Here is a 25,489-nt window from a genome sequence, read left to right as displayed (position 1 = left end):
AAATCCCAGTTCACAATCCCATAAATCCCAGCTCATAATCCCATAAATCCCAGTTTTGGGATCCTGTATCCATATGAGACAGGACGAATTCCTGTTGGGGAAGGAGCTGAGGGCTGAGGACAAGCACAATCCCATAAATCCCAACTCACAATCCCATAAATCCCAGTTTTGGGATCCTGTATCTGTATGGGATAGGGCAAAATTACTGTTGGGGAAGGAGAATTCCTGTCAGGGAAGGAGCCAAGGGCTGAGAACAAGGACAATCCCGTAAATCCCATAAATCGCAGCTCACAATCCCATAAATCCCAGCTTTTGGGTCCCATAAATCCCAACTTTGGGATCCTGTATCCATATGGGACAGGGTGAATTCCTGTCAGGAAAGGAGAATTCCTCTTGATGAGGAGCCAAGCGCTGAGGACAAGGACAATCCCATAAATCCCCAATTTGGGATCCTGTATCCGTATGAGACAGGGCGAATTCCTGTCAGGGAAGGAGAATTCCTGTCAGGGAAGGAGCTGAGGACTGAGGACAAGCACAATCCCATAAATCCCAGCTTTGGGATCCCATAAATCCCATCTTTAACGTGAACTCCAAGCAGCTCCAGGTGTAGCTGGAAAAATGAACCCGAGGGTTCGAGACCAGAGCAGGGAGAGGCTCGGGCGTGGCAGGAGAGGCTGCAGCCAGCCCGGGGCTATTTTTACCCCTCTCTCAGCTCCTCTCCTCTCCCAGGTTTATATTTAGAGCTGCTGGCATTCCTGCAGGAATTCGTGGAGCAGTTTTGTGGCAGGGAGGAGCTGATTCCCTGTAAACCATCCGCAGCTTTTTGGGGAGGGGAAAGAGGATGAATACAGCACTTCTTCTCATCTTCATCATTCACTCGAGTGTTTTACCTGTTCCTTGCATCTTTCCTCACCCAGTTTTGGTCCTGACCAAAGGATCAAAGGAGATCCTCATTCACCTGAGTGTTTTTCCTGTTCCCTGCATCTTTCCTGGCCCAGATTTGGTCCTGACCAAAGATCAAAAGAGTTTATGGATGGAGACACCACTTCTCATCTTCATCATTTACCTGAGTGTTTTTCCTGTTCCTCCTGGCCCAGGTTTGATCCTGACCAAAGGATCGAAGGAGGTTATGGGTGGAGACACCACTTCTCCTCATCTTCATCATTTACCTGAGTGTTTTTCCTGTTCCCTGCATCTTTCCTCACCCAGATTTGGTCCTGACCAAAAGATCAAATGAGGTTATGGGTGGAGACACCACTTCTCCTCATTTTCCTCCTTTACCCGAACATTTTTCCTGTTCCCTGCATCTTTCCCAACCCAGATTTGATCCTGACCAAAGGATCAAAGGAGATCCTCTTTCACCTGAGTGTTTTTCCTGTTCCTGGCCCAGATTTGATCCTGACCAAAGATCAAAGAAGGTTATGGATGGAGACACCACTTCTCCTCATCTTCATCTTTCACCTGAGTGTTTTTCCTGTTCCCTGCATCTTTCCTGGCCCAGATTTGATCCTGACCAAAGGATCAAAGGAGATCCTCATTCACCTGGATGTTTTTCCTGTTCCTCCTGGCCCAAGTTTGATCCTGACCAAAGGATCGAAGGAGTTTATGGATGGAGACACCACTTCTCATTTTCCTCCTTTACCCGAACATTTTTCCTGTTCCCTGCATCTTTCCTCACCCAGATTTGGTCCTGACCAAAGATCAAAAGAGTTTATGGATGGAGACACCACTTCTCCTCATCTTCATCATTCACCCGAGTGTTTTTCCTGTTCCTTGCATCTTTCCTGGCCCAGATTTGGTCCTGACCAAAAGATCAAATGAGGTTATAGGTGGAGACACCACTTCTCCTCATTTTCCTCCTTTATCCGAACATTTTTCCTGTTCCCTGCATCTTTCCCAACCCAGATTTGATCCTGACCAAAGGAGATCCTCTTTCACCTGAGTGTTTTTCCTGTTCCTGGCCCAGATTTGGTCCTGACCAAAAGATCAAAGGAGGTTATGGATGCAGACACCACTTCTCCTCATCTTCATCATTCACCCGAGTGTTTTTCCTGTTCCCTGCATCTTTCCTTGCCCAGATTCGATCCTGACCAAAGGATCAAAGGAGATCCTCTTTCCCCTGAGTGTTTTTCCTGTTTCTGGCCCAGATTTGATCCTGACCAAAGCATCAAAGGAGGTTATGGATCTGCTTGGTGGGGAGTGATCAAAGCAGGAATTGCTTTGGCAAGCGCCTTCCCAAGATCCCAAACCCCTGCTTGATGTCCCGATTATCCCATTCCAGCCCCTGCCAGGCTGGGATTTTGTCCCCAGTGCAGGACCAGGAGCTGGATTCACTTCTGGATCTCCTGAACCTCCTTTGGAACCCAGAGCATCCTCACTGTGTCCGAGCACGTTCCAGCAGCGCTGGGAAAACATCCCAATGGCTGAAACCCCGAAACTGGAATGGGGGTGTCTCCAACCCTCCCGCCTCCCTTCCCACCCCCGGCAAATCCCCCGAATCCAGGCACGGCCGAGCCTTCATGCTCAGCGAGGGAGGCAGGGAATCGCCGGCATTTTCAGCGAATTCCCGGCATTTTCAGCGAATTCCCGGCATTTTCAGGGCATTCACCCGCTGCAGGGTGCCGTGCCTCACCGCAGAGCCCGGCAGGCGCCCAGCCGAGTGTTTGCATCGCCGAGGGATCATCCTTTAAAGCTTTCACATGCGGGCTGGGCGGTGCCGTTGTTGTCCTGGCGACGCGGATGCGGTGTGAGATCAGGCTGGAACGATGCGATCACTCCGGGGCCGTGCTGATAAGGCTGGGAGGGGGCTGGGGGGGTCTGGGGACAACCAGGGGAGAGCAGGAGTGGGGACACCCAGGAGGAAGAGGAGACACCCAGGAGGAAGGGGCCGAGCTGCTCCAGACATGGGATGTGCAGGAAAGAGACGTTCCTTGTTGGGAAAATCATCCCTGAGAAGTTTTGGGGTCTGGTACCAAGGGTTGAGAGCAGTGTTAGAGCCCAGGGTGGTGCTGATAAACCTGAGGAGGCTCTGGGGATGTCCAGGGGAGAGCTGGAGTGGGGACACCCAGGGGAAAGGGGCTGAGCTGCTCCTTGTGGGGAAAAAAATCATCCCTGAGAAGTTTTTGGGGTCTGTTTGGTACCAAGGGGTGATTGAGCTCTTCAGATTGGGTTGGGGACCGAGAGCAGCGTTAAGAACCCAAGGTGGTGCTGATAAACCTGAGGAGGCTCTGGGGACAACCAGGGAAGAGCAGGAGTGGAGACATTCAGAAGGAAGGGGCTGAGCTGCTCTGGACATGGGATGTGCAGGAAAGAGACGTTCCTTGTTGGGAAAATCATCCTTGAGAAGTTTTGGGGTCTGTTTCACCAAGGGGTGATTGAGCTCTTCAGGTTGAGTTGGAGGCTGAAAGCAGTGTTAGAATCCAGGGCTGTTCATGGAAAATCCCCTGGTGGGGATGTCCAGAGGGTGAGGGATGCAGGAGGAGCATCCCCACACTGCTGGGGTTGGGAAGAGGAGAGGGACAGACCCAAACCTGAGGCTGGAATGGGGGTGGTACACTGATGTGCCATCCCTGGCAGTGTCCAAGGCCGGGTTGGACAAGGTCTGGAGCAACCTGGGACAGGGAATGGCGTGAGATGATCCCCAAAGTCCCTCCAACCCAAACCAGTTTGGGATTCTGGGATTTCGTGTCTGTACATCCATGGAGTGCTGGATCCGTGCTGGGCAGGAGGAATTGCAGCGGGGCTGGAGCCCAAACCCCGCACGGGCACGGGCAGCACTTCCAGCGGGATCCTGGCAAGAGCCAGAGCAGGAAAGGCAAAGCCACGCTCGGGCCGGCTCCGTGCCCCAAGGATTTTCTTCCTTTAAGGGTTTTATTGCCTTAATCCCATCTGCGGTTAAGGCGATTCTGACACCCGGTGGGAGGAGGCACTGGAGCTGGGATGGAGCTGAGATCCAGCTGGGATGGAGCTGAGATCCAGCTGGGATGGAGCTGGGATAGAGCTGGGATAGAGCTGGGATAGAGCTGGGATGGAGCTGGGATAGAGCTGGGATAGAGCTGGGATAGAGCTGGGATGGAGCTGGGATGGAGCTGGGATAGAGCTGGGATGGAGCTGGGATAGAGCTGGGATGGAGATGAGATGGAGCTGAGATGGAGCTGGGATAGAGCTGGGATGGAGCTGGGATGGAGCTGGGATGGAGCTGGGATGGAGCTGGGATGGAGCTGGGATAGAGCTGGGATGGAGCTGGGATGGAGCTGGGATGGAGCTGGGATAGAGCTGGGATGGAGCTGGGATGGAGCTGGGATAGAGCTGGGATAGAGCTGGGATGGAGCTGGGATCCAGCTGGGATGGAGCTGGGATCCAGCTGGGATCCAGCTGGGATGGAGCTGGGATCCAGCTGGGATAGAGCTGGGATAGAGCTGGGATAGAGCTGGGATAGAGCTGGGATGGAGCTGGGATCCAGCTGGGATGGAGCTGGGATAGAGCTGGGATAGAGCTGGGATAGAGCTGGGATCCAGCTGGGATGGAGCTGGGATAGAGCTGGGATCCAGCTGGGATAGAGCTGGGATGGAGCTGGGATGGAGCTGGGATAGAGCTGGGATGGAGCTGGGATGGAACCAACCCCAAAAAGCAGGAGTTGTGGGGTAGAAATTCAGATCAGGATGCTGCCAACCCCAAAGAACATCAACTATGGGGTGGGAATTGGGGTCAGGACATCGCCAACCCCAAGAAGTAGCAGCTGTGGGGTAGAAATTGGGGTCAGGATGCTGCCAACCCCAAAGAGCAGCAGTTGTGGGGTGAAAATTCAGGTCAGGATTCTGCCAACCCCAAAAAGCAGCAGTTGTGGGGTGGAAATTTGGATCAGAATGCTGCGAACCCCAAAAAGGAGCAGCTGTGGGGTAGAAACTTGCATCAGGACATTGCCAGCCCCAAAGAGCAGCAGCTGTGGGGTGAAAATTGGGGTCAGGATGCTGCCAACCCCAAAGAGCAGCAGCCTTGGCGCTGGGGGCCCATCCTGGTGCTGTCCATCCCCCTGAACCTGCTGTCCCCTTTCCCTGCAGGGCTCTGCCGTCCCTGGCCGCTCGAGGGAAGATGAACAAGATGAAAAACTTCAAGAGGAGATTTTCGCTGTCGGTGCCGCGCACGGAGACCATCGAGGAGTCCCTGACGGAGTTCACGGAGCAGTTCAACCAGCTCAACAACCAGAGGAACGAAGGTGAGGAGCCCTGGGCTGGGTGAGAGCCTCCCCAGGCACCCTCGGGGTTTGTGGGAGCGCCTGCCCCTCGTTCTGTGTGAGCAACACCTCAGAATTAAAGCTGCGCGGAGATTTATCCTTCACCAGGAAAGGCGGATGGGAGGGAAAGTATGAAAGTATTCCTGCAGTGAATCTTGTTTCTTGAATCAGAAGGCTTGATTTATTAAGATATTATATATAATACATTAATACTATACTAATAGGATATAGAGAGAGGTTTGCAGAGCAGCTAGGCTAGGCTAAGAATAGATAGAAAAGAATCCCACAACAAAGTTGTGGCCAAGGACTCAGTCCCCTGGCTTGCACTGGTGATTGGCCCTTAATTATAAACATAAAACATGAACCAATCACCAATCAAAATAGGTGCTCCTGTTGCATTATTATTTATTACTTAATTATTGCATTATTATTAATTATATATATAATATATAATATATAATATATAATATATAATATATAATATATAATATATAATATATAATATATAATATATAATATATAATATATAATATAATATAATATAATATATATAATATATAATATATAATATCATATATCATATATCATATATATAATATATATTATATATATTATATATATTTTATATATTATATATAATATATTATATATTATATTATATAATATATAATGTATAATATTATATTATATAATATATAATATATTATATATAATATATTATATATAATATATAATATATAATATTATATATATATTAATTATTATGCATTATTATTTATTTATTAATTATCCCCAGCAGCTGATAACAATTGTTTACCTTGTCTTCGGAGGCCTCTGGCCTCCCGAGGACGCAGAAATCCGAAAGAAAGGATTTCTGTGGAGAAATGTCTGCGACATCTCACCTTTCTAAATTGTATAAAATAAAAGAAAAATGCTGATGTGGAATGAACAGGAAATTTCTTCACCTATAAAATATAGGATACTAATAAATCACTGAAACAATGCTACAATATAAGAAAAAAATGCAAGAAACAATGCAAAGAAAATTGAAGCCCATGCAGCTGGTAATAATTGTTTACCTTGTCTTTGGAGGCCTCTGGCCTCCCGAAAACACAGAAATCCGAAAGAAAGGATTTCTGTGGAGAAATGTCTGCGACAGGAAAGGAGTTTGCACAAAATGGGGAGCTGTGGTTAAGGTGGGGGGTGGGAACGTGCGGGATCTCCCCAGGAGAGGGGGGTGACCCCTGTGGGGGATTCAGCTGATGTTCCCAAAGCCAAAGGGGCTGTGCTGTCCTGGGGGCTCGCCGGAGCAGCCTTTGCTACACCCCGTGCGTTGGTTTTGAGCATGCAGGGAGATGAGGGGTTAAATCCAAACCTGGGCACAGCCCCTGTGCCAACACAGCCCCCAGAATGGGCTGGGGCAGGGCCCAGGGAGATGAGGGGTTAAATCCAAACCTGGGCAAAGCCCCTGTGCCAACACAGCCCCCAGAACGGGCTGAGGTAAATCTCAGGGAGATGAGGGGTTAAATCCAAACCAGGCACATCCCTTGTGCCAACACAGCCCCCAGGGTAGGCTGGGGCAGGGCACAGGGAGATGAGGGGTTAAATCCAAACCTGGCACATCCTCTGTGCCAACACAGCCCCCAGAACGGGCTGGGGCAGGGCCCAGGGAGATGAGGGGTTAAATCCAAACCAGGCACATCCCCTGTGCCAACACAGCCCCCAGAACGGGCTGAGGTAAATCTCAGGGAGATGAGGGGTTAAATCCAAACCTGGCACATCCTCTGTGCCAACACAGCCCCCAGGGCCTGCTGGGGCACAGCTCAGGGAGATGAGGGGTTAAATCCCAGCCTGGGCACAGGTGCAGGCTGGGGCAGGCTCAGGGCAGGCTGGGGATGCTGCGGGCGCTGGGAGCAGCCCAGCCTGGGCAGCCGTGCTCGGGCAGAGCTGGGCAGGGCTCGGGCAGAGCTGGGCAGGGCTTGGGCAGAGCTGGGCAGAGCCGGGCAGAGCTGGGCAGAGCTGGGCTGGGCTTTGCCCTGTCCCGTATGGATACAGGGTCCCAAATTGGGGATTTACAGGATTTATGGGATTGTGCTTGTCCTCAGCCCTCAGCTCCTTCCCTGACAGGAATTTCTCAGAGAACTGGGCAGAGCCTGAGGAGCTGGGCAGAGCCTGGGGTGCCAGGCTGGTCCTGGGGAGCTGGGTAGAGCTGGGCTGGGCTCAGAGAGCTGGGCAGAGCCTGGCAGAGCTAAGCAGAGCTGGGCTGGGCTTGGGCAGAGCTTGGGCAGAGTCAGGCAGGGCTTGGGGAGCCAGGCAGAGCTTGGGGAGCTGGGCAGAGCCTGGCGAGCTGGGCAGAGCTTGAGGAGCTTGGCAGAGCCAGGCTGGGCTCGGGGAGCTGGGCAGAGCTTGGGGAGCTGGGCAGAGCCAGACTGGGCTCAGGGAGCCGGGCAGAGCCTGGCAGAGCTTGGGCAGAGCCTGGCAGAGCTGGGCAGAGCTTGGGGAGCTGGGCAGAGCCAGGCTGGGCTCAGGGAGCTGGGCAGAGCCTGGCAGAGCCTGGCAGAGCCTGGCAGAGCTGGGCAGAGCCAGGCTGGGCTGGCACCAGGTAAATCCCAGCCACCCCACGCTGCCTCCTGCCAGCTGTGCCACAGCCCGGCCCTCCCCGTGCCCCCAGCTCCCTTTCAGGCTCTGTTTGCCCTCTCTGAAGGGGCTGGGCCCTGGTGTCAGTGCCTGGAAGGGCCCGGCCGTGCCAGCCTGGCTGCCCAGGGGGCTGGAGCTCGCTCGGGGCTGCAGCTTTTCCCTTCCTGGCAGCCCCTGGGGCTGTCCCTGTGTCCCCATCATCCAGAGCCCACCCTGGTGACAGCCAGGGCCAGCTCGGGTGCTCCTGGCTGCAGGGACAGGGGCAGATCCCAGCAGGGACCGACACCTGGGCTCTCCTTTCCTCGGGGAATTGCCTGGAGTTTGGTTTTCCCTCTTTCCCCCCCAGCCTCAGAAATCCCTGGCTGCAAATCCCAAACCCTGGTGGCTGTGAGTGCCAGAATCACAAAATCAGGGAAGATTTGGCTTGGAAGGGACCCCAAAACTTATCCCGTTCCTCTCCCAGCACCCCAGGCTGCTCTGGCTCCTGTGAGGGGACAGGCAGGGGACAAAGCCACCCCATCTGCTGAGAAATCCCCAGCTCCCCATCCCCTCGTTCTCACCACCTCACCCTCACAGATGCTGATAAAAGGAGGAAAAACAGGTTTGGGTTTTGTTTTTCTTTTTCCAGGCTGGAAAATCAAACAGCTTTCCAGCCTGGACACATCCTGTCACCGGCAATGTCACCTTGGTGCAACCTGAGTCGGGTTTTACAGAGGGATCAGGGCTGGGTGGGTTTGATAAGAGCTGGGGGCGTCCAGCAGCACCCCCCAAACACCCCCAAAATTCAGTGTTTGGGCTGGAAAGGGACAAACCAGAGCCAGCTCTGACCTCGGGAGCACCAGGCCCTGAGGAAATGATGATGAGGGGGAGGAAGGAGGGTGAAGAAACCAAGCCTGGAGAGGAGGCAAAGAAATTCAAAGTTCAAATTCACACTCAGAAAAAAAATTCAAAGTTCTGATTCACACTCAGCAAAGGAATTCAGAGTTCCAAGGCAGGCAGGCAGAGGAGGGTCCTGGCCCCTTTCCTTGCGAGATCAAAGCTTGTTTGGGCAGAGGAGGAGTTGAAATGTATAAATGGATTTATAAAAAGGGCTGCCCGTGTCTGCTCCCCTTCCTTTGATACGGCAGCAGCCTCGTTCCTTCCCTGCCAGGGAATTCTGCTCGCCCACAGCTGCACCCTGCCAGGTCCTGCAAGGTCCTGCAGGGTCCTGCAAGCCCACAGCTTCACCCTGAGCTCCCTGCAAGGTCCTGCAAGCCCACAGCTTCACACCAAGGTCCTGCAAGCCCATAGTTTCACACTAAGTTCCTGCAAGCCCACAGCTTCACCCTGAGCTCCCTGCAGGGTCCTACAAGCCCACAGCTTCACACCAAGGTCCTACAAGCCCACAGCTTCACACCAAGGTCCTACAAGCCCACAGCTTCACACCAAGGTCCTGCAAGCCCACAGCTTCACCCTGAGCTCCCTGCAAGGTCCTGCAAGCCCACAACTTCACCCTAAGCTGCCTGCAAGGTCCTGCAAGCCCACAGCTTCACACCAAGGTCCTGCAAGCCCACAGCTTCACACCAAGGTCCTGCAAGCCCACAGTTTTTCACACTAAGGTCCTGCAAGCCCACGGCTTGTTTGGAAAGACAAATCTGTCATTCCTCTCACACTGGAAGTGTCCAGGTTGTGGATTCACCTCTGATTTTACATCAAATATGACAAAGAGTTTGACCCACTGCTCTCAGAGCTGCTGGTTTGCAGGCTGCACCTTTTACCCAGCTTTGTTTTTGTTCCACCTGTGGCAACCAGCACAAATTCACCCAAAATGTCATTTCCAGCGGGTTCTCAGCCTCCATACAGCCAGACCTTAAATATCCTTTGCTTTCCTCGATTAAAATTTGCTTGGCAAACGAGGAAGTTCAGAAAGATTCGGTCCAGTTGAATGAATCCACATTATTCTCATACCTGTGGTTAACTCGGGGGACGTTTCCTGGTTGTTGCTGTGAAAGCAGATGGAGGGGAATGGGCAGGGAGCCCGGGAGGGGTTTTACACAGCCCTGGCACCGTTCCAGCCCCTCTGAAGCACCGGGGGAGGCGTGGGCTGGGCACCCAGCGCTGCCCTCCCTGTGCCCATGGCACCAACCCACGGCCCTTGCCAGGTCACTGCCCTGCCAGCTCTCATCCGTCAGCGCAGCAAACCGCAGCCAGGGCCCGGCCCTGCTCAGCAGCCCTGAAAATGCAGCCCTGCCTCCCTCCCTCTGCAGCCATGAGATCATCCATCTCCGCAGCAGCCGGGATTGTCCCTGAGCCCGGGGACAGGGGCAGGGCAGGGCATGGACAGGGACAGGGACAGACACAGGGACAGGGCAGGGACGGGACAGGGACAAGGACAGGGACAGGGCAGGGCATGGACAGACACAGGGACAGGGCATGGACAGGGCAGGGACAGGGACAGGGACAGGGCAGGGCATGGACAGACACAGGGACAGGGACAGAGACAGGGCATGGACAGGGCAGGGAGAGGGACAGGGACAGGGACAGGGCAGGGCATGGACAGACACAGGGACAGGGACAGGGACAGGGACAGGGACAGGGACAGGGACAGGGCAGGGCATGGACAGACACAGGGACAGGGACAGGGCAGGGACAGGGCAGGGACAGGACAGGGCAGGGACAGGGACAGGGACAGGGACAGGGACAGGGACAGGGACAGGGCATGGACAGACACAGGGACAGGGACAGGGCAGGGACAGGGACAGGGCATGGACAGACACAGGGACAGGGACAGGGCAGGGACAGGGACAGGGACAGGGACAGGGACAGGGACAGGGACAGGGCATGGACAGGGACAGGGACAGGGACAGGGACAGGGACAGGGCTCAGCCTGGGGCACCCCCAGGGAAATTTCACTGCTCTGGGGAGGAAAAATCCCTGTGGGGGTGTTCACAGGGATGCCAGGAGGAGGGAAGGGATGAGAATCTTGACTCCATGTTGAAGGCTGATACATTATTATATTATATTATATTATATTATATTATATTATATTATATTATATTATATTATATTATATTGTATTGTATTATATTGTATCGTATCATATGTATCATACTATATCATACTATATCATATCATATCATATCATATCATATCATATTTCTCAAAAAAGAAAGGCCCAAAGTAAGGGGTAATAAAGGTTATTTCGGCATTCATTTATTTATTTTATTCATTAAAAGTGATTTCAACACTTATTTATTTGTTTATTAAAAGCGATTTCAGCATTTATTCTAATAAAAAGGAAGGCCCAAAGCAAGGGGTGCTAAAAGGGGCAGAGCACTTTTTAGTGATTTACATTTGGGATTTCTGTCACACCCTTGGTGGCAGGCAGGGTGTGCTCTGGGAATGCTGAGGGTGGCAGAGCACTGGGGTGGATTTGGGATTTCTGTCACACCCCTGTGGTATGCCCTGGGAATGCTGAGGGTGGCGATGCCCAAGGAATCCGGAGCAAAACTCAGAATTCCCTCTGGCCACAGGGAGGGAAGGAGAGATTCCCCAGAGCATCCCTGTCCCGCCCTCGCTCCCTGGTGCTCCTGCCACCCCTCCAGCAGCTCGCTCTTGTGAAAAACGCCACTCACTTGTTTTTTTTAAATTTTAAAAGTTTAATAGCAATAAAATGGTTATAAAAATAGTAATACAATTAGAGTAGTAACAATTTGGACCAATTGAATTAGGACAATATGAGACAATAAATACAAAGAGTTATGGATGTCTGGGTGCCTTTGTCTGGGCAGCGCGAGCCCAAAAAAGGCCCCACGTTAACCAAGGATTAACCCTTAAAAGCAACAGCCTGTGGCATATTCATACACCTCACACATGATGCACAAATTCCACTCAAACACAGGATTCTGTCTGGGCATTGTCAGCTTCTTCCTCTGAATCCTGACAGCGCCTTCGAGGTGGGAAGAAGTTCATTTCTCCTGATAATGGAGCAGTAAATTCTCTTTCTCTGAAAGATTCAGGTGTGCTGTGGCTGCTATCTCAGTGCCAGTCCTTTCTTTTAAAAAAGTCTCCTGCATAGCATCCTTTCTATTTTAACATTTTTTATAACCTAAAGCTATATTTAACACACTACTGAAGAGAATTAATGCAGCATCACTTTCTAACACAACACATATAATATTCATTTGAATATTTCCAAAAAAAAAATAGATGCGTTTTTCACACTCTGCTTTCCTCTCGTCCCCAGACCTGGCCCAGGGTCACCTGCAGCTGGCACAGCTGGGCAGGGAGGTGGCAGCTGATGGCAGCCCCGTGTCCCCAGCCGAGGGACAGGGCCGGTCCCCGGTGGGCGCCGTGCGCTACCGCAACCACGGCCAGCGCCGCTGCTCCACGGAGGCAAGTGCTGGGGACAGAGGGACAGGGGGACAGGGGGACAGGGGGACAGCTGGGTCAGTGCTGGGGACAGGGGGACAGGGGGACAGCTGAGTGAGTGCTTGGGGACAGGGGGACAGGGGGACAGGGGGACAGGGGGGGTGAGTGCTGGGGACAGGGGGACAGGGGGACAGGGGGACAGGGGGGTGAGTGCTGGGGACATGGGGACATGGGGACAGGGGGACAGGGGGACAGCTGGGTGAGTGTTGGGGACAAGGGGACAGCTGGGTCAGTGCTGGGGACATGGGGACCTGGGGACAGCTGGGTGTCACCTCCCCGTGGGCTGGGTGCCCTCTGGGGTGTGGCAGTGTCACACACCAGCCCTGGCATCCTCTGCTGTGACTGCCACCGTGTGCCACCACCCCCTTCCCTTGAGTGGCGCTGCCATGTGGGATTTTTGGGGTTCCCCGTGGCAGGAAGGAATCATGAATGTGACTCCATGTTCTTCGAGGGCTAATTTATTATTTTATTATATTTATAATATATATTATTTATAACGTTATGATATTTATAATATAGACATTATATATTATGTTATGTTATGTTATGTTATGTTATGTTATATTATATTATATTATATTATATTATATTATATTATATTATATTATATTATATTATATTATATTATATTATATTATATTATATTATATTATATTTACATCACATTATATTACATTAATTCTATTCTATTCTGTTCTATTCTATTCTATTCTATTCTATTCTATTCTATTCTATTCTATGAAATTATAAGAAATTCTATGAAATTATAAGAAATTCTATACTAGAACTGTACTGAACTATAGACAAATGATACTTCAGAAGTCCAGAAAAAAAACAAATAATAAAAACCCATGACTGACCAGAGTCCAACACAGCTGGCTTTGATTGGCCATTAATTAAAACCAATTCACATGAAACCAATCAAACAATCACCCGTGGGTAAACAATCTCCAACCACATTCCAAAGCAGCCAAACACAGCAGAAGCAAATCAGATAATTCTTGTTTTCCTTTTTCTCTGAGCCTTCTCAGCTTCCCAGGAGAAGAATCCTGGGCTGAGAGGATTTTCCAGAAAATGTGACGGTGACGCCGCCACATCAACGGCAGAGCCCTTCCCCTCGGGGTTCCTCGTGTCACCTCCCTGTCCCCTCCCGCAGGACGTCAGCAGGCGCCTCTCGCTGCCCATGGACATCCGGCTGCCGCCCGAGTTCCTGCAGAAGCTGCAGATGGAGAGCCTGGAGCTGCCCAAGCCCCTGAGCAGGATGTCCCGCCGCGCCTCCCTCGTGAGTGACCCCGAGCAGAGGCGTCCCCCTGTCCTGCCGTGCCAGCTCCCCTGGCTGTCACCGAGGTCCCCTCACGTCCCTGCCCAGTCCCGGCCCTTCCTGCACTGCGCCGGCAGCACCGGGAGGAGCTGAGAGAGCTGGGGAAGGGCTTGGAGAAATCTGGGAAGGGTTTGGAGAGTCCTGAGGGAGCTGGGGAAGGGAATGGAGAGTCCTGAGGGAGCTGGGAAGGGTTTGGAGAGTCCTGAGGGAGCTGGGAAGGGTTTGGAGAAACCAGGGAAGGGTTTGGAGAGTCCTGAGGGAGGATTTGGAGGAGTTGAGGGAGCTGGGGAAAGGTTTGGAGGAGCTGGGAAGGGTTTGGAGAAATACTGAGGGAGCTGGGAAAGGTTTGGAGAATCCTGAGGGAGCTGGGAAGGGTTTGGAGAAACCTGGGAAGGGTTTGGAGAGTCCTGAGGGAACCAGGGAACGGTTTGGAGAGTCCTGAGGGAGGATTTGGAGGAGTTGAGGGAGCTGGGGAAAGGTTTGGAGGAGCTGGAAAGGGTTTGGAGAAACCTGAGGGGGCTGGGGAAGGGTTTGGAGAAATCTGGGCAGGGTTTGGAGAGTCCTGAGGGAGCTGGGAAGGGTTTGGAGAAATCCTGAGGGAGCTGGGCAGGGGCTCAGCCTGGAGCAAAGGAGGCTCGGGGGGAATTTCTGGCTCTGCACAACTCCTGCCAGGAGGGCACAGCTGGGGGGGATTTGGGATCTTATCCCAGGGAATAGGGACAGGAGGAGAGGGAACGGCCTCAGGCTGGGCTGGGGAGGCTCAGGTTGGACATGAGCAGGAATTTCCTCATGGAAAGGGCTGGAAGGGGCTGCCCAGGGGGGTTTGGAATGCCCATCCCTGGAGGTGGCACTGAGTGCTCAGGGTGGGGATCGGGCACAGCCTGGACTCGGTGATCCCGCAGGGATTTTCCAGCCTCACTAATTCCACGATTCTCCCTTCCCCACCTGCCCCTGCTGGGCCATTCCCCCCTCCCTTCCTCCCTCCCCTGTGCACCCCTGGCTGCCCTCTCAGCCCGGCTCCCTCCCAGAGCAGGAGAGGCAAACCCTCCTGCCGCTCAGCCCAAATGCAAACGGGGATAAATAATGAATCAGCCTTGGCTCCAGTGCTGGCATTTCCCTTCCTTTGCTGCTGCAGCAGCAGAAATAGGAACAAAAACTCTGTGCACAGCAAACCAGGAACAAAAATCTCCCTGTGCAGACACCAGGGGTGCCCAGAGGTGCCCACGTACCACAGCCAGGCCTCAGGAGGCATTTTGGGACACGAGGTGCCCCTTCAGGAGGAAGAGGAGGGATGGAGAGCTGGAATTCACCTGCCTGTGCTGTCTGAGCAATAAAACAAAGCCGTGGCGATGTGTCATTAATATTCATGAGCCCCTCATGAATAAGGAATGCGGCTCTGGGGGTTGTTCCAGCACCTTCTCTCCCCTGCTCAGGACAAGGCATTTCCCAGGATACACGGAGGGTTTGGGCAGCAGATGGAGAAAAAAATCCCAATTTGTTTCTTTCGTCTTTCAATGTCTAATTTCATTTATCAGCAAACCTAAAGTTTATTTGTAAAATCAAATGTCTTTTTCCGTGCACCAATCAGTGGAATCCTTCCCATTTGGGCAGCAAATGGAGTAAAAATCCCAAAAATTGTCACTGCCCAGTGTCCCTGGAAACCCTTCTGGAGGTGAAGCCATCCCTGGATGAGGTTCCCTCCTCCCCAGTGATGTTTTCCTTTCTCTCTCACAGTCAGATATTGGCTTTGGGAAGCTGGAAACCTACATTAAACTGGACAAACTGGGAGAGGTGAGTAATCTGTGACGCCCCTGGAAGGAGTTCAATGAAATTCAAAGGGCAAAAAATCTTCAATGTCCAGAAATTTCCAGAGCAGGTTTTTCTTGTGGAGCTCAGACCTGGTGCTGCCACCCCGAATGGTCTTTCCTCCAAATGTTTTGGGCATGCCGGTGCTGTGCCACGCTGGTGTTAGGAAAATTAATCCACAAACATCAGAGATTTATGTCCAAAAGGGAGACAGAGGAGTCCTTTGACTTTATTCTAATAAAGGGAGAGGCCATGGGGCATTTCCCTGGGATCTCCCAAATTTTTGGAGGATGCAGCCTCCTTTTATCCCAATTTCCCACATTTCCCTCCCTCTTTCCCCATTTCTGAGGTATTTGAGAGGTTCAGACTTCCCAAAACACCTGATACCAAAGATTCCCCTCTAATCCTCTATATTCCCTAACCTTCTAATTCCCCTATAACCCTCCTTTTTCATTTTTAATTCTCATGTAATTTAGGGTTTTTTCTTCCCCATTGTTTCTTTCACCTTTCAATATCCAATTTCATTTATCAGCAAAGCTAAACTTTATTTGTAAAATCAAATACCTTTTACCATTCATCAAGCAGTGGAACCCTTCCCATTGTTTATCTCTCAGTGCTAGTTTTATCTACCCACAGCTTGTTTGGAAAGACAAATCTGTCATTCCTCTCACGCTGGAAGTGCCCAGGTTGTGGATTCACCTCTGATTTTACATCAAATATGACAAAGAGTTTGACCCACTGCTCTCAGAGCTGCTGGTTTGCAGGCCGCACCTTTTACCCAGCTTTGTTTTTGTTCCACCTGTGGCAACCAGCACAAATTCACCCAAAATGTCATTTCCAGCAGGTTCTCAGCCTCCATTCAGCCAGACCTTAAATATCCTTTGCTTTCCTTGATTAAAATTTGCTTGGCAAACGAGGAAGTTCAGAAATATTTGGTCCAGTTGAATGAATACATGTTATTTTCATACAGGGGACGCTTCCTGATTGTTGCTGTAAAAACAGATGGAGGGGAATGGGCAGGGAGCAGAGGAGGGGTTTTGCAAAATTGAATTAATCCTTGTTTGTAAAGACAAACCCAGCGTTCCTCACACTGGGAAATGTCCCTGTGAGCACAGGGGTCTCAGGATGAGGGAAGAGACGAGGATCTGACTCCGTGTTTCAGAAGGCTGATTTATTATTTTATGATATATATTACATTAAAACTATACTAAAAGAATAGAAGGAAAGGTTTCATCAGAAGGCTGGCTAAGAATAGAAAGGAATGATAACAAAGGTTTGTGTCTTGGACAGAGAGTCTGAGCTAGCAGGGCTGTGATTTGCCATTAATTAGAAACGATTTTATGAGGCCAATCCCAGATGCACCTGTTGCATCCCACAGCAGCACATAATTAACGTTTACACATTGTTCCTGAGGCCTCTCAGCTTCTCAGGAAGAGAAGAATCCTAAGGAAAGGATTTTTCACGACAAGCTGTCTGCGCCGTGTCCCCATTGTCCCCAGGGCACCTACGCCACGGTGTTCAAGGGCCGCAGCAAGCTGACAGAGAACCTGGTGGCGCTGAAGGAAATCCGCCTGGAGCACGAGGAGGGCGCTCCCTGCACGGCCATCCGGGAAGGTGAGGCCGGCGAGGGCTTTCCTTGGGTTCCCAGGGGGGATTTGGGGTGGCTGTGCCCCCGCTCAGCCCCGCCATCCCCGCAGTGTCGCTGCTCAAGAACCTCAAGCACGCCAACATCGTCACCCTGCACGACATCATCCACACCGAGCGCTGCCTCACCCTCGTCTTCGAGTACCTGGTGGGTCTGGGGGCTCCTCTGGGGGCTGGGGGGGGGGCGAGGGAAGGACAGACTGACGCGTCCCTCCCCCTGCAGGACAACGACCTCAAGCAGTACCTGGAGAACTGCGGGAACCTGATGAGCGTGCACAACGTGAAGGTGAGGGGCGTGCGGGGCCCCCTGCCCTGCTCCTCGTCCCCACTGGGGGGGTTTGGGGCTGGGAGAGGCTGGAGATCCCTTCACCCTTAATTTCCTGCTCCCTTTGCCCTTTCTGGGGCTGGAGATCCCCTCAGTTCCTGCTCCTTTTCCCCTTTCTGGGGCTGGAGATCCCTTCACCCCTAATTTCCTGCTCCCTTTGCCCTTTCTGAGGCTGGAGATCCCTTCAGTTCCTGCTCCTTTTCCCCTTTCTGAGGCTGGAGATCCCTTCACCCCTAATTTCCTGCTCCCTTTGCCCTTTCTGAGGCTGGAGATCCCCTCAGTTCCTGCTCCTTTTCCCCTTTCTGGGGCTGGAGATCCTCTTGCCCTCCAGTTTCTGCTCCCTTTGCCCTGAGGCTGGAGATGCCCTCACCCTCCAGTTCTTGCTCCATTTCCCCTTTCTGAGGCTGGATATCCCTTCACTCCTTGCTCCCTTTGCCCATTTTGAGGCTGAAGAACCCCTCACCCTTCAGTTCTTGCTCCCTTTTCCCCTTTCTGAGCCTGGAGATCCCCTCACCCTTGAGTCTTTGCTCCTTTTCCCCTTTCTGAGCCTGGAGATCACTCCACCCTCCAGTTCTCGCTCCCTTTGCCTTTTCTGAGCCTGAAGACCCCCTCACCCTTGAGTCTTTGCTCCTTTTCCCCTTTCTGAGGCTGGAGATCCCTTCAGTTCTTGCTCCTTTTGCCCTTTTCCTGAGGCTCCCCCAGCGTTTCCACCCTGAATGAAATCGCTGCATATTCACATTTTACTCATCCCATCCCGTGACCCTTTCCCAGAACTCAGTTCTGAGGGGTCTTTCCTGCCCACAACATCCAAATTCCTCAAGGCAGGTTGAGTTTTAGTCCTAAATGCACCTTCCTCCTCCTCCTCCTCCTCCTCCTCCTCTGTGGTGGTGTTTGTGGGTCCCCAGGACGAGGGAAGAGATGAGAATCTTGACTCCATGTTTCAGAAGGCTGATTTCTTATTTTATGATAGATATTATATTATATTACATTACATTACATTATATTACATTACATTATATTATATTATATTATATTACATTATATTACATTACATTATATTACATTACATTGCATTATATTATATTGCATTATATTATATTATATTGCATTATATTATATTATATTATATTGCATTATATTATATTATATTATATTATATTATATTATATTATATTATATTATATTATATTATATTATATTATATTATATTATATTATATTATATTATATTATATTATATTATATTATATTATATTATATTATATTATATTATGAAAGTGACATATTAAAACTATACTAAAGAAAAGAGAAAGGAGACATCAGAAGGCTGGAAAAGGAAGGAATGACAATAAAATCTTGTGACTGCTCAGAGTCCCAACACAGCTGACTGTGATTGGCCATTAATTAAAAAATAATCACACGACACCAATCAAAGATGCACCTGTTGCATTCCACAGCGGCAGATAACCATTGTTCACATTTCATTGCTGAGGCCTCTCAGGAGAAGAATCCTAATGAAAGGATTTTTTTAGAAAATACCTCTGTGACATTTCTCCTCCTCCCCGCAGATCTTCATGTTCCAGCTGCTCCGCGGCCTGGCTTATTGCCACGGCAGGAAAATCCTGCACCGAGACCTCAAACCCCAGAACCTGCTCATCAACGAGCGCGGCGAGCTCAAGCTGGCTGATTTTGGTAGGTGAATTTTGGTAGGACTGGGATAAAAAAGGGGGAGCAGCTCCTTGATGTGTGTCCCCGCCGCCCTCAGGGTTAGCCAGGGCCAAGTCTGTCCCCACAAAAACCTACTCCAACGAGGTGGTGACGCTGTGGTACCGGCCCCCCGATGTCCTGCTGGGCTCCACCGAGTACTCCACGCCCATCGACATGTGGTGAGCACCGGCCGAGCTGCCCCGCGCCTCGCCAGGAGGGGTCTGGCCTTTCCATCCTCATCCTCACCGTGCTGGGTACAACAGGCGTGGGGGGCTCTCCCAGGGATGTTTTCACCGTCCCCAGGGCTCTCCCAGGGATGTTCTCACTGTCCCCAGGGCTCTCCCAGAGCTGTTTTACCTGTTCCCTGAGGCTTTTTACACCAGAGGCTTTGGGGCTCTCCCCGAGCAGATTTTCCCTGCCCCAAGGGCTCTCCCAGAACAGTTTCCCTGTCCCATTGCAGATTTCCCTGTCCCCATGTCCCCAGGGCTCTCCCAGTGCAGATTTCCCTGTCCCCTGGTTCTGTTGACACCAGAGCTTTGGGGGCTTTTCCAAAAATCTGTTTCCCCTGTCCCCTGAGGCTTTTTACACCAGAGGGTTTGGGGCTCTTCCAGAGCAATTTTCCCTGTCCCCGGAGCTCTCCCAGTGCAGATTTCCCTGTCCCCAGAGCAGTTTTCCATGTCCCCATGACCCCAGACTCTCCCAGTGCAGTTTTCCCTGTCCCCATGTCCCCAAGCTCTCCCAGTGCAGATTTCCCTGTCCCCATGTCCCCATAACTCTCCAGAAGTTTCCATGTCTTTGGGACTCTCCCAGTGCAGTTTTCCCTGTCCTCAGTTTTCCCTGTCCCCATGTCCCCAGGTTCTCCCAGTGCAGTTTTCCCTATCCTCAGTGCAGTTTTCCCTGTCCCCATGTCCCCAGGTTCTCCCAGTGCAGATTTCCCTGTCCCCATCGCAGTTTCCCCATCCCCTGGTATTCGAGGTCGGCTCGATGCCATCCCCACCCCGCTGGGAGCGGTTCCTCCTCCCGGAGCCGATCCCGCTCCACCCGCGGGCTTTGTCCCCCGTGACCCCGGGGTTTGTCCCCCGTGACTCCGGGGTTTGTCCCCCGTGACCCCGGGGTTTGTCCCCCGTGACCCCGGGGTTTGTCCCCCGTGACCCCCGGCTGTCCCCCGTGACCCCGGCTGTCCCCTGCCCTGCAGGGGTGTCGGCTGCATCCACTACGAGATGGTGACGGGCCGGCCGATGTTCCCGGGCTCCACGGTGAAGGAGGAGCTGCACCTCATCTTCCGCCTGCTGGGTGAGCGCCGAGCCCGCTCCCCGCGCGGGGGCACTGCCGGCCCGGGAACGGGAACGGGAATGGGAACCGCACCGGGAATGGGAACGTGAACGGGAACGGGAACCGCACCGGGAACGGGAATGGGAACGGGAACGGGAATGGGAACGGGAATGGGAACGGGAGCAGGAACCGCACTGGGAACGGGAACGGGAGCGAGCGCCGAGCCCGCTCCCCGCGCGGGGATACTGCCGGCCCGGGAACGGGAACGGGAGCGGGAACCGCAACGGGAACCGCAACGGGAACGGGAGGGCCGTGCGCTGAGCCCGCTCCCCGCGCGGGGGCACTGCCTGCCCGGGAACGGGAATGGGAACGGGAACGGGAGCAGGAACCGCACTGGGAACGGGAATGGGAATGGAAATGGGAGCAGGAACCACACCGGGAGCAGGAGCGGGAATAGGAGCGGAACGGGAATGGAAACAGGAGCGGGAACGGGAACAGGAATGGGGATGGGGATGGAGATGGGAACGGGAACAGGGATGGGAACGGGAACCGCACCGGGAGCGGGAGCAGAACGGGGTAGGGCGGGGTGGGATGATGGGATAATGGGATGGGATCCATGGGAAGGAGGGAACAGGGATGAGGTGGACAGGAATGAACTGGAATGGGATGGGATGGGATGGGATGGGATGGGATGGGATGGGATGGGATGGGATGGGATGGGATGGGGTAGGAAGGAAGCAAAAGGGAAGGAATGAACTGGGATGGGATGGGATGGGATGGGATAGAATGGGATAATAGGATGGGATAATGGGATGGGATAGACAGGAATGAACAGGGATGGGGTGGGAAGAAGGGAACAGGGACAGGATGGGGTGCAGAGGAATGAGCAGGGATGAAGTGGGATGTGGTAGGAAGGAGGGAAAAGGGGAGGGATGGACTGGGATGGGGTGGGATGGGATAGACTGGCGTTGCAGGAATGAAGGAGGATGGGATGGGGTGGCCAGGAATGAAAAGGGGTGGGATGAAACGGGCAGGGATGGGCACACATGGCTGGGGTGAGCTGGAGTGGGCAGGGGTCAGCTGGCACGGACAGCAGCTGCCTGCAGCCCCTCCAGGCTGGCACAGGTGTGAGGATGAGCGGCTCCCTGCTGGCACTGCCACCCCCTGGGCACATCAGTGCCCTCTCCGGGGACAGCCCCACACTCCTGGAGCTTCCATCCCGCCCAGAGCCCATGGAGGCCCCCTGTCCCCCACAGGAACCCCCACAGAGGACACCTGGCCTGGGATAACGTCCAACGAGGAGTTCAAGGCTTACAACTTCAGCCAGCACCGAGCCCAGCCCCTGATCAACCACGCCCCAAGGTACCCCAGGGGCAGGACAGAGAAAACTGGGGGGGTTCGAGGGGTGCAAGGGGCAGCCCGGGCTGCTTTCGAGGCTGCAGTGCCACTCGTGCCTCCTCCCCGTGGTCCTTGCAGCCTCCTGGGTGCAGCCCTGGGGCAGTTTTGGTTTTGTTTCCCCTCTCTCTCCCAGGCTGGACTCGGAAGGCGTCGACCTGCTGACAAATCTGCTGCTGGTGGGTGCTGGGAAAGGGGAAAAAAGGGGAAAAAAGGGGAAAAAAGGGGAAAGGGGAAAAAAGGGGAAAGGGGAATGGGGAAATGGGGAAATGGGAAATGGGGAAATGGGAATGGGGAAATGGGAATGGGAAATGGGGAAATGGGGAAATGGGAATGGGGAAAAGGGAATGGGGAAATGGGAAGGGAAGGGAAGGGAAGGGAAGGGAAGGGAAGGGAAGGGAAGGGAAGGGAAGGGAAGGGAAGGGAAGGGAAGGGGCACCTGGAGCAGGGCACTGCCACGGGGCGGGCGGGTGGCACTGCTGGGGTGGGCAGGGGAGCCCAGATGTGTGATATAAATGTAGAAAGGTGTATAAATGTGGAGAGGAAATGTGCGGTGGAAATGTGCAGGGGTGCCCAGATGTGTGAGGTGAATGTAAACAGGTGCCCAGATGTGTGGTGTAAATGTAGAGAGGTGCCCAGATCGATGGTATAAAGGTCCAGGGGTGCCCAGATGTGTGGTGTGGATGTAGAGAGGTGCCCAGATGTGTGCCATAACTGAGCATTTCTGGTTTTTTTTCTTGGGGCCTTGTGCAGTACAGAGCCAAGGGCCGGATCTCAGCCGAGGCCGCCCTGCAGCACCCCTACTTCAGGAGCCTGGGGGAGCGCGTGCACCTCCTGCCTGACAGTGAGTGCCCCAAAATGGGGAAAAATGGGGAAAAATGGGGTAAAACAGGCTGCAGGCACCTCCTGCCTGACAGTGAGTGCCCCAAAAATGGGGAAAAATGGGTAAAAATGGGTAAAAATGGGGTAAAACAGGCTGCAGGCACCTCCTGCCTGACAGTGAGTGCCCCAAAAATGGGGAAAAATGGGGAAAAATTGGTAAAAATGGGGAAAAAGGGTAAAACAGGCTGCAGGCACCTCCTGCCTGACAGTGAGTCACCCCAAAAATGGGGAAAAATAGGAAAAAAAAAAAAAAGTAGTAGTAGGAATAATGATAATGATGATGATGATAATAATAATAATAATAATAATAATAATAATAATAATAATAATAATAATAATAATAATAATAATAATGTTGTCTTTGTAATAATAACATAATAATAATAGTAACCATAAATGCTACTTCTACTGCAACAATAAAAATAAAAATAAATAAAAATAAAAATAAAATATAATTAAAAATAAAAATAAATAAAAATAAAAATAAAAATAAAAACAATTTGTGTGGGACGGGACGGGCTGGGCGGTGCCAGCAGCTGCCCGTGGCCGTGCCCACTGTGCCAGCCCTGACCCTGTGTCTGTGCCCTCCCTGCCCAGCCGCCTCCATCTTCTCCCTGAAGGAGATCCAGCTGCAGAAGGACCCCGGGCACCGCGGCTCGGCCTTCCAGCACTCGGGTACGGCTGGGCAGGGGATGGGCAGGGGATGGGCATGGGATGGGCATGGGGATGGGCAAGGGATGGGCATGGGATGGGCATGGGGATGGGCATGGCATGGGCAGGGCATGGGATGGGCAGGGCATGGGCATGGCATGGGCAGGGGATGGGCAGGGGATGGGCATGGGATGGGCATGGGGATGGGCAGGGCATGGGCATGGCATGGGCAGGGGATGGGCAGGGGATGGGCATGGGATGGGCATGGGATGGGCAGGGCATGGGCATGGCATGGGCAGGGGATGGGCAGGGGATGGGCAGGGGATGGGCAGGGCATGGGCATAGCATGGGCAGGGCATGGGCAGGGGATGGGATGGGTATGGCTGGGCATGGGATGGGCAGGACATGGGCAGGGGATGGGCAGGGCATGGGATGGGTATGGCTGGGCAGGGGATGGGCATGGGATGGGCAGGGGATGGGCATGGCATGGGCAGGGGATGGGCATGGGATGGGCAAGGCTGGCACCTCCGCCCGGTGCTGTTCCCAGCCCTGCTCCTTGTCACCTCACCCATCCACCAACCACCCCTGGTGCCACATCTGGGCACGCACAGCTGGCAATGCCCGGGCTCAGAATCCCCTCCCCAGCACCCCCTGATCCCCTCTCTGTATCCCTGCCCAAAAATCACCCCTGGGCATCTTGGCTGGCACATCTGGGCATTCTGGGGCACATCTGGCAATGCCCAGGCTGGGAATGCCCTCCCCGGAGCGAGGATTTGTGGGGTTTGGGGGCCTCAGGGTGGGGATTTGGGAGGTTTGGGGAGCTCAGGATGTGGATTTGGGGGCTCAGAATGGGAATTTGGGGGGTTTGAGGGCTCAGGGTGGGGATTTTGGGGGTTTGGAGGGGCTCAGGGTGGGAATTTGTGGGGTTTGGAGGCTCAGGGTGAGGATTTGTGGGGTTTGGGGGGCTCAGGGTGGGATTTTGGGGGTTTTGAGTGGGGATTTGTGGGATTTGGGGGCTCAGGGTGGGAATTTGTGGGGTTTGGGTGCTCAGAATGGGGTTTAGGGGGGCTCAGGGTGAGGATTTGGGGGCTCAGGGTGGGGATTTGTGGGGTTTGAGGGCTCAGGGTGGGGATTTGTGGGGTTTGGAGGCTCAGGGTGGGGATTTGTGGGGTTTGGAGGCTCAGGGTGGGAGTTTGAGGGTTTTGAGTGGGGATTTGTGGGATTTGGGGGCTCAGGGTGGGAATTTGTGGGGTTTGGGGGGCTCAGGGTGGGAGTCTGGGGGTTTGGAGTGGGGATTTGTGGGGTTTGGGGGCTCAGGGTGAGGATTTTGGGGGTTTGGGGGCTCAGGGTGAGGATTTGTGGGGTTTGGGGGGCTCAGGGTGCAGATTTGTGGGGTTTGGGGGGCTCAGGGTGGGGATTTGTGGGGTTTGCCTCAGGCAGAAGTTACTGGAAACGCGCCTTCGCTCAGACAAGCTGCCCTGCACCCCCTGATTTTTTCGGGGAGACCACATTAGGACTGCTGGGCACGGCCTGGCCTGGCACTGGGAGCACCTGGGGCACACCTGGGCACACCTGGGCACACCTGGGGCACACCTGACCCCCCCTGTCCGTGTCCCCTCCCCAGCCCGCGGCAAGAACAGGAGGCAGAGCATCTTCTGAACGGGGATTTGGCTGCCGTGGAGACGGAAACGCCGGGAAAGGAGCGGCTCCCACCCTGCCCTGGGCTCCAGCAGGACCCCAAAACCCCCAGGAGCAGCTCCCAAATCCTCGTTTGCAGCTCCCAAACCTCCCTGCACGGACCTGGGGCATTGTCCCCCCCCTTTTGTTTGGGGGTGTCCCCACTGAGAGGAGCCCCAGGGAGGAGATGCCAACGCCTGCCATGACCTGGGAGGGGTTTGGGGTGGGGATTTGTGGGGTTTGGGGGGGTCAGAGTGGCGATTTGAGGGGCTCAAAGTGGGGATTTGGGGGCTCTGGGGAAGGATTTGGGAGCTCAGAGTGGGGATTTGTGGGGTTTGGGGACTCAGAATGAGGATTTGCGAGATTTGGAGGCTCAGGATGGGGATTTTTGGCATTTGGGGGGGCTCAGAGTGCGGATTTGTGAGGTTTGGGGGGTCAGAGTTGGGATTAGGAGGCTCAGAGTGGGGGTTTGAGGGGTTTAGGGGTTCAGGGTTGGGATTTGTGGGGTTTGGGTACTCAGGGTGAGGATT

General features: G+C 53.2%; 1 protein-coding gene across 1 annotated transcript in view; it reads left to right on the top strand.

The window, feature by feature from the left end:
• The window catches only part of CDK18 (cyclin dependent kinase 18), a 41,825-nt gene extending 16,661 nt beyond the window's left edge, over nucleotides 1–25,164 (top strand). The window contains exons 2-16 of the mRNA XM_058039611.1: nucleotides 5,061–5,215; nucleotides 12,096–12,244; nucleotides 13,437–13,562; nucleotides 15,336–15,392; nucleotides 16,907–17,021; nucleotides 17,105–17,199; nucleotides 17,275–17,337; nucleotides 18,944–19,067; nucleotides 19,141–19,261; nucleotides 20,278–20,375; nucleotides 21,611–21,716; nucleotides 21,886–21,928; nucleotides 22,503–22,593; nucleotides 23,229–23,306; nucleotides 24,907–25,164. Coding sequence (XP_057895594.1) covers nucleotides 5,092–5,215; nucleotides 12,096–12,244; nucleotides 13,437–13,562; nucleotides 15,336–15,392; nucleotides 16,907–17,021; nucleotides 17,105–17,199; nucleotides 17,275–17,337; nucleotides 18,944–19,067; nucleotides 19,141–19,261; nucleotides 20,278–20,375; nucleotides 21,611–21,716; nucleotides 21,886–21,928; nucleotides 22,503–22,593; nucleotides 23,229–23,306; nucleotides 24,907–24,941 — 1,425 coding nt within the window. The 5' untranslated portion in view covers nucleotides 5,061–5,091 and the 3' untranslated portion in view covers nucleotides 24,942–25,164. The remainder of the gene's footprint in view (nucleotides 1–5,060; nucleotides 5,216–12,095; nucleotides 12,245–13,436; nucleotides 13,563–15,335; nucleotides 15,393–16,906; nucleotides 17,022–17,104; nucleotides 17,200–17,274; nucleotides 17,338–18,943; nucleotides 19,068–19,140; nucleotides 19,262–20,277; nucleotides 20,376–21,610; nucleotides 21,717–21,885; nucleotides 21,929–22,502; nucleotides 22,594–23,228; nucleotides 23,307–24,906) is intronic.
• The last annotated feature ends 325 nt before the right edge of the window (nucleotides 25,165–25,489 follow it).

This window comes from Melospiza georgiana, chromosome 23, assembly GCF_028018845.1.
Source record: "Melospiza georgiana isolate bMelGeo1 chromosome 23, bMelGeo1.pri, whole genome shotgun sequence".
Taxonomy (NCBI): Eukaryota; Metazoa; Chordata; class Aves; order Passeriformes; family Passerellidae; genus Melospiza; species Melospiza georgiana.
The sequence above is the reverse complement of the archived record's forward strand: the minus strand, read 5'-3'. Positions and strand labels throughout refer to the sequence as shown.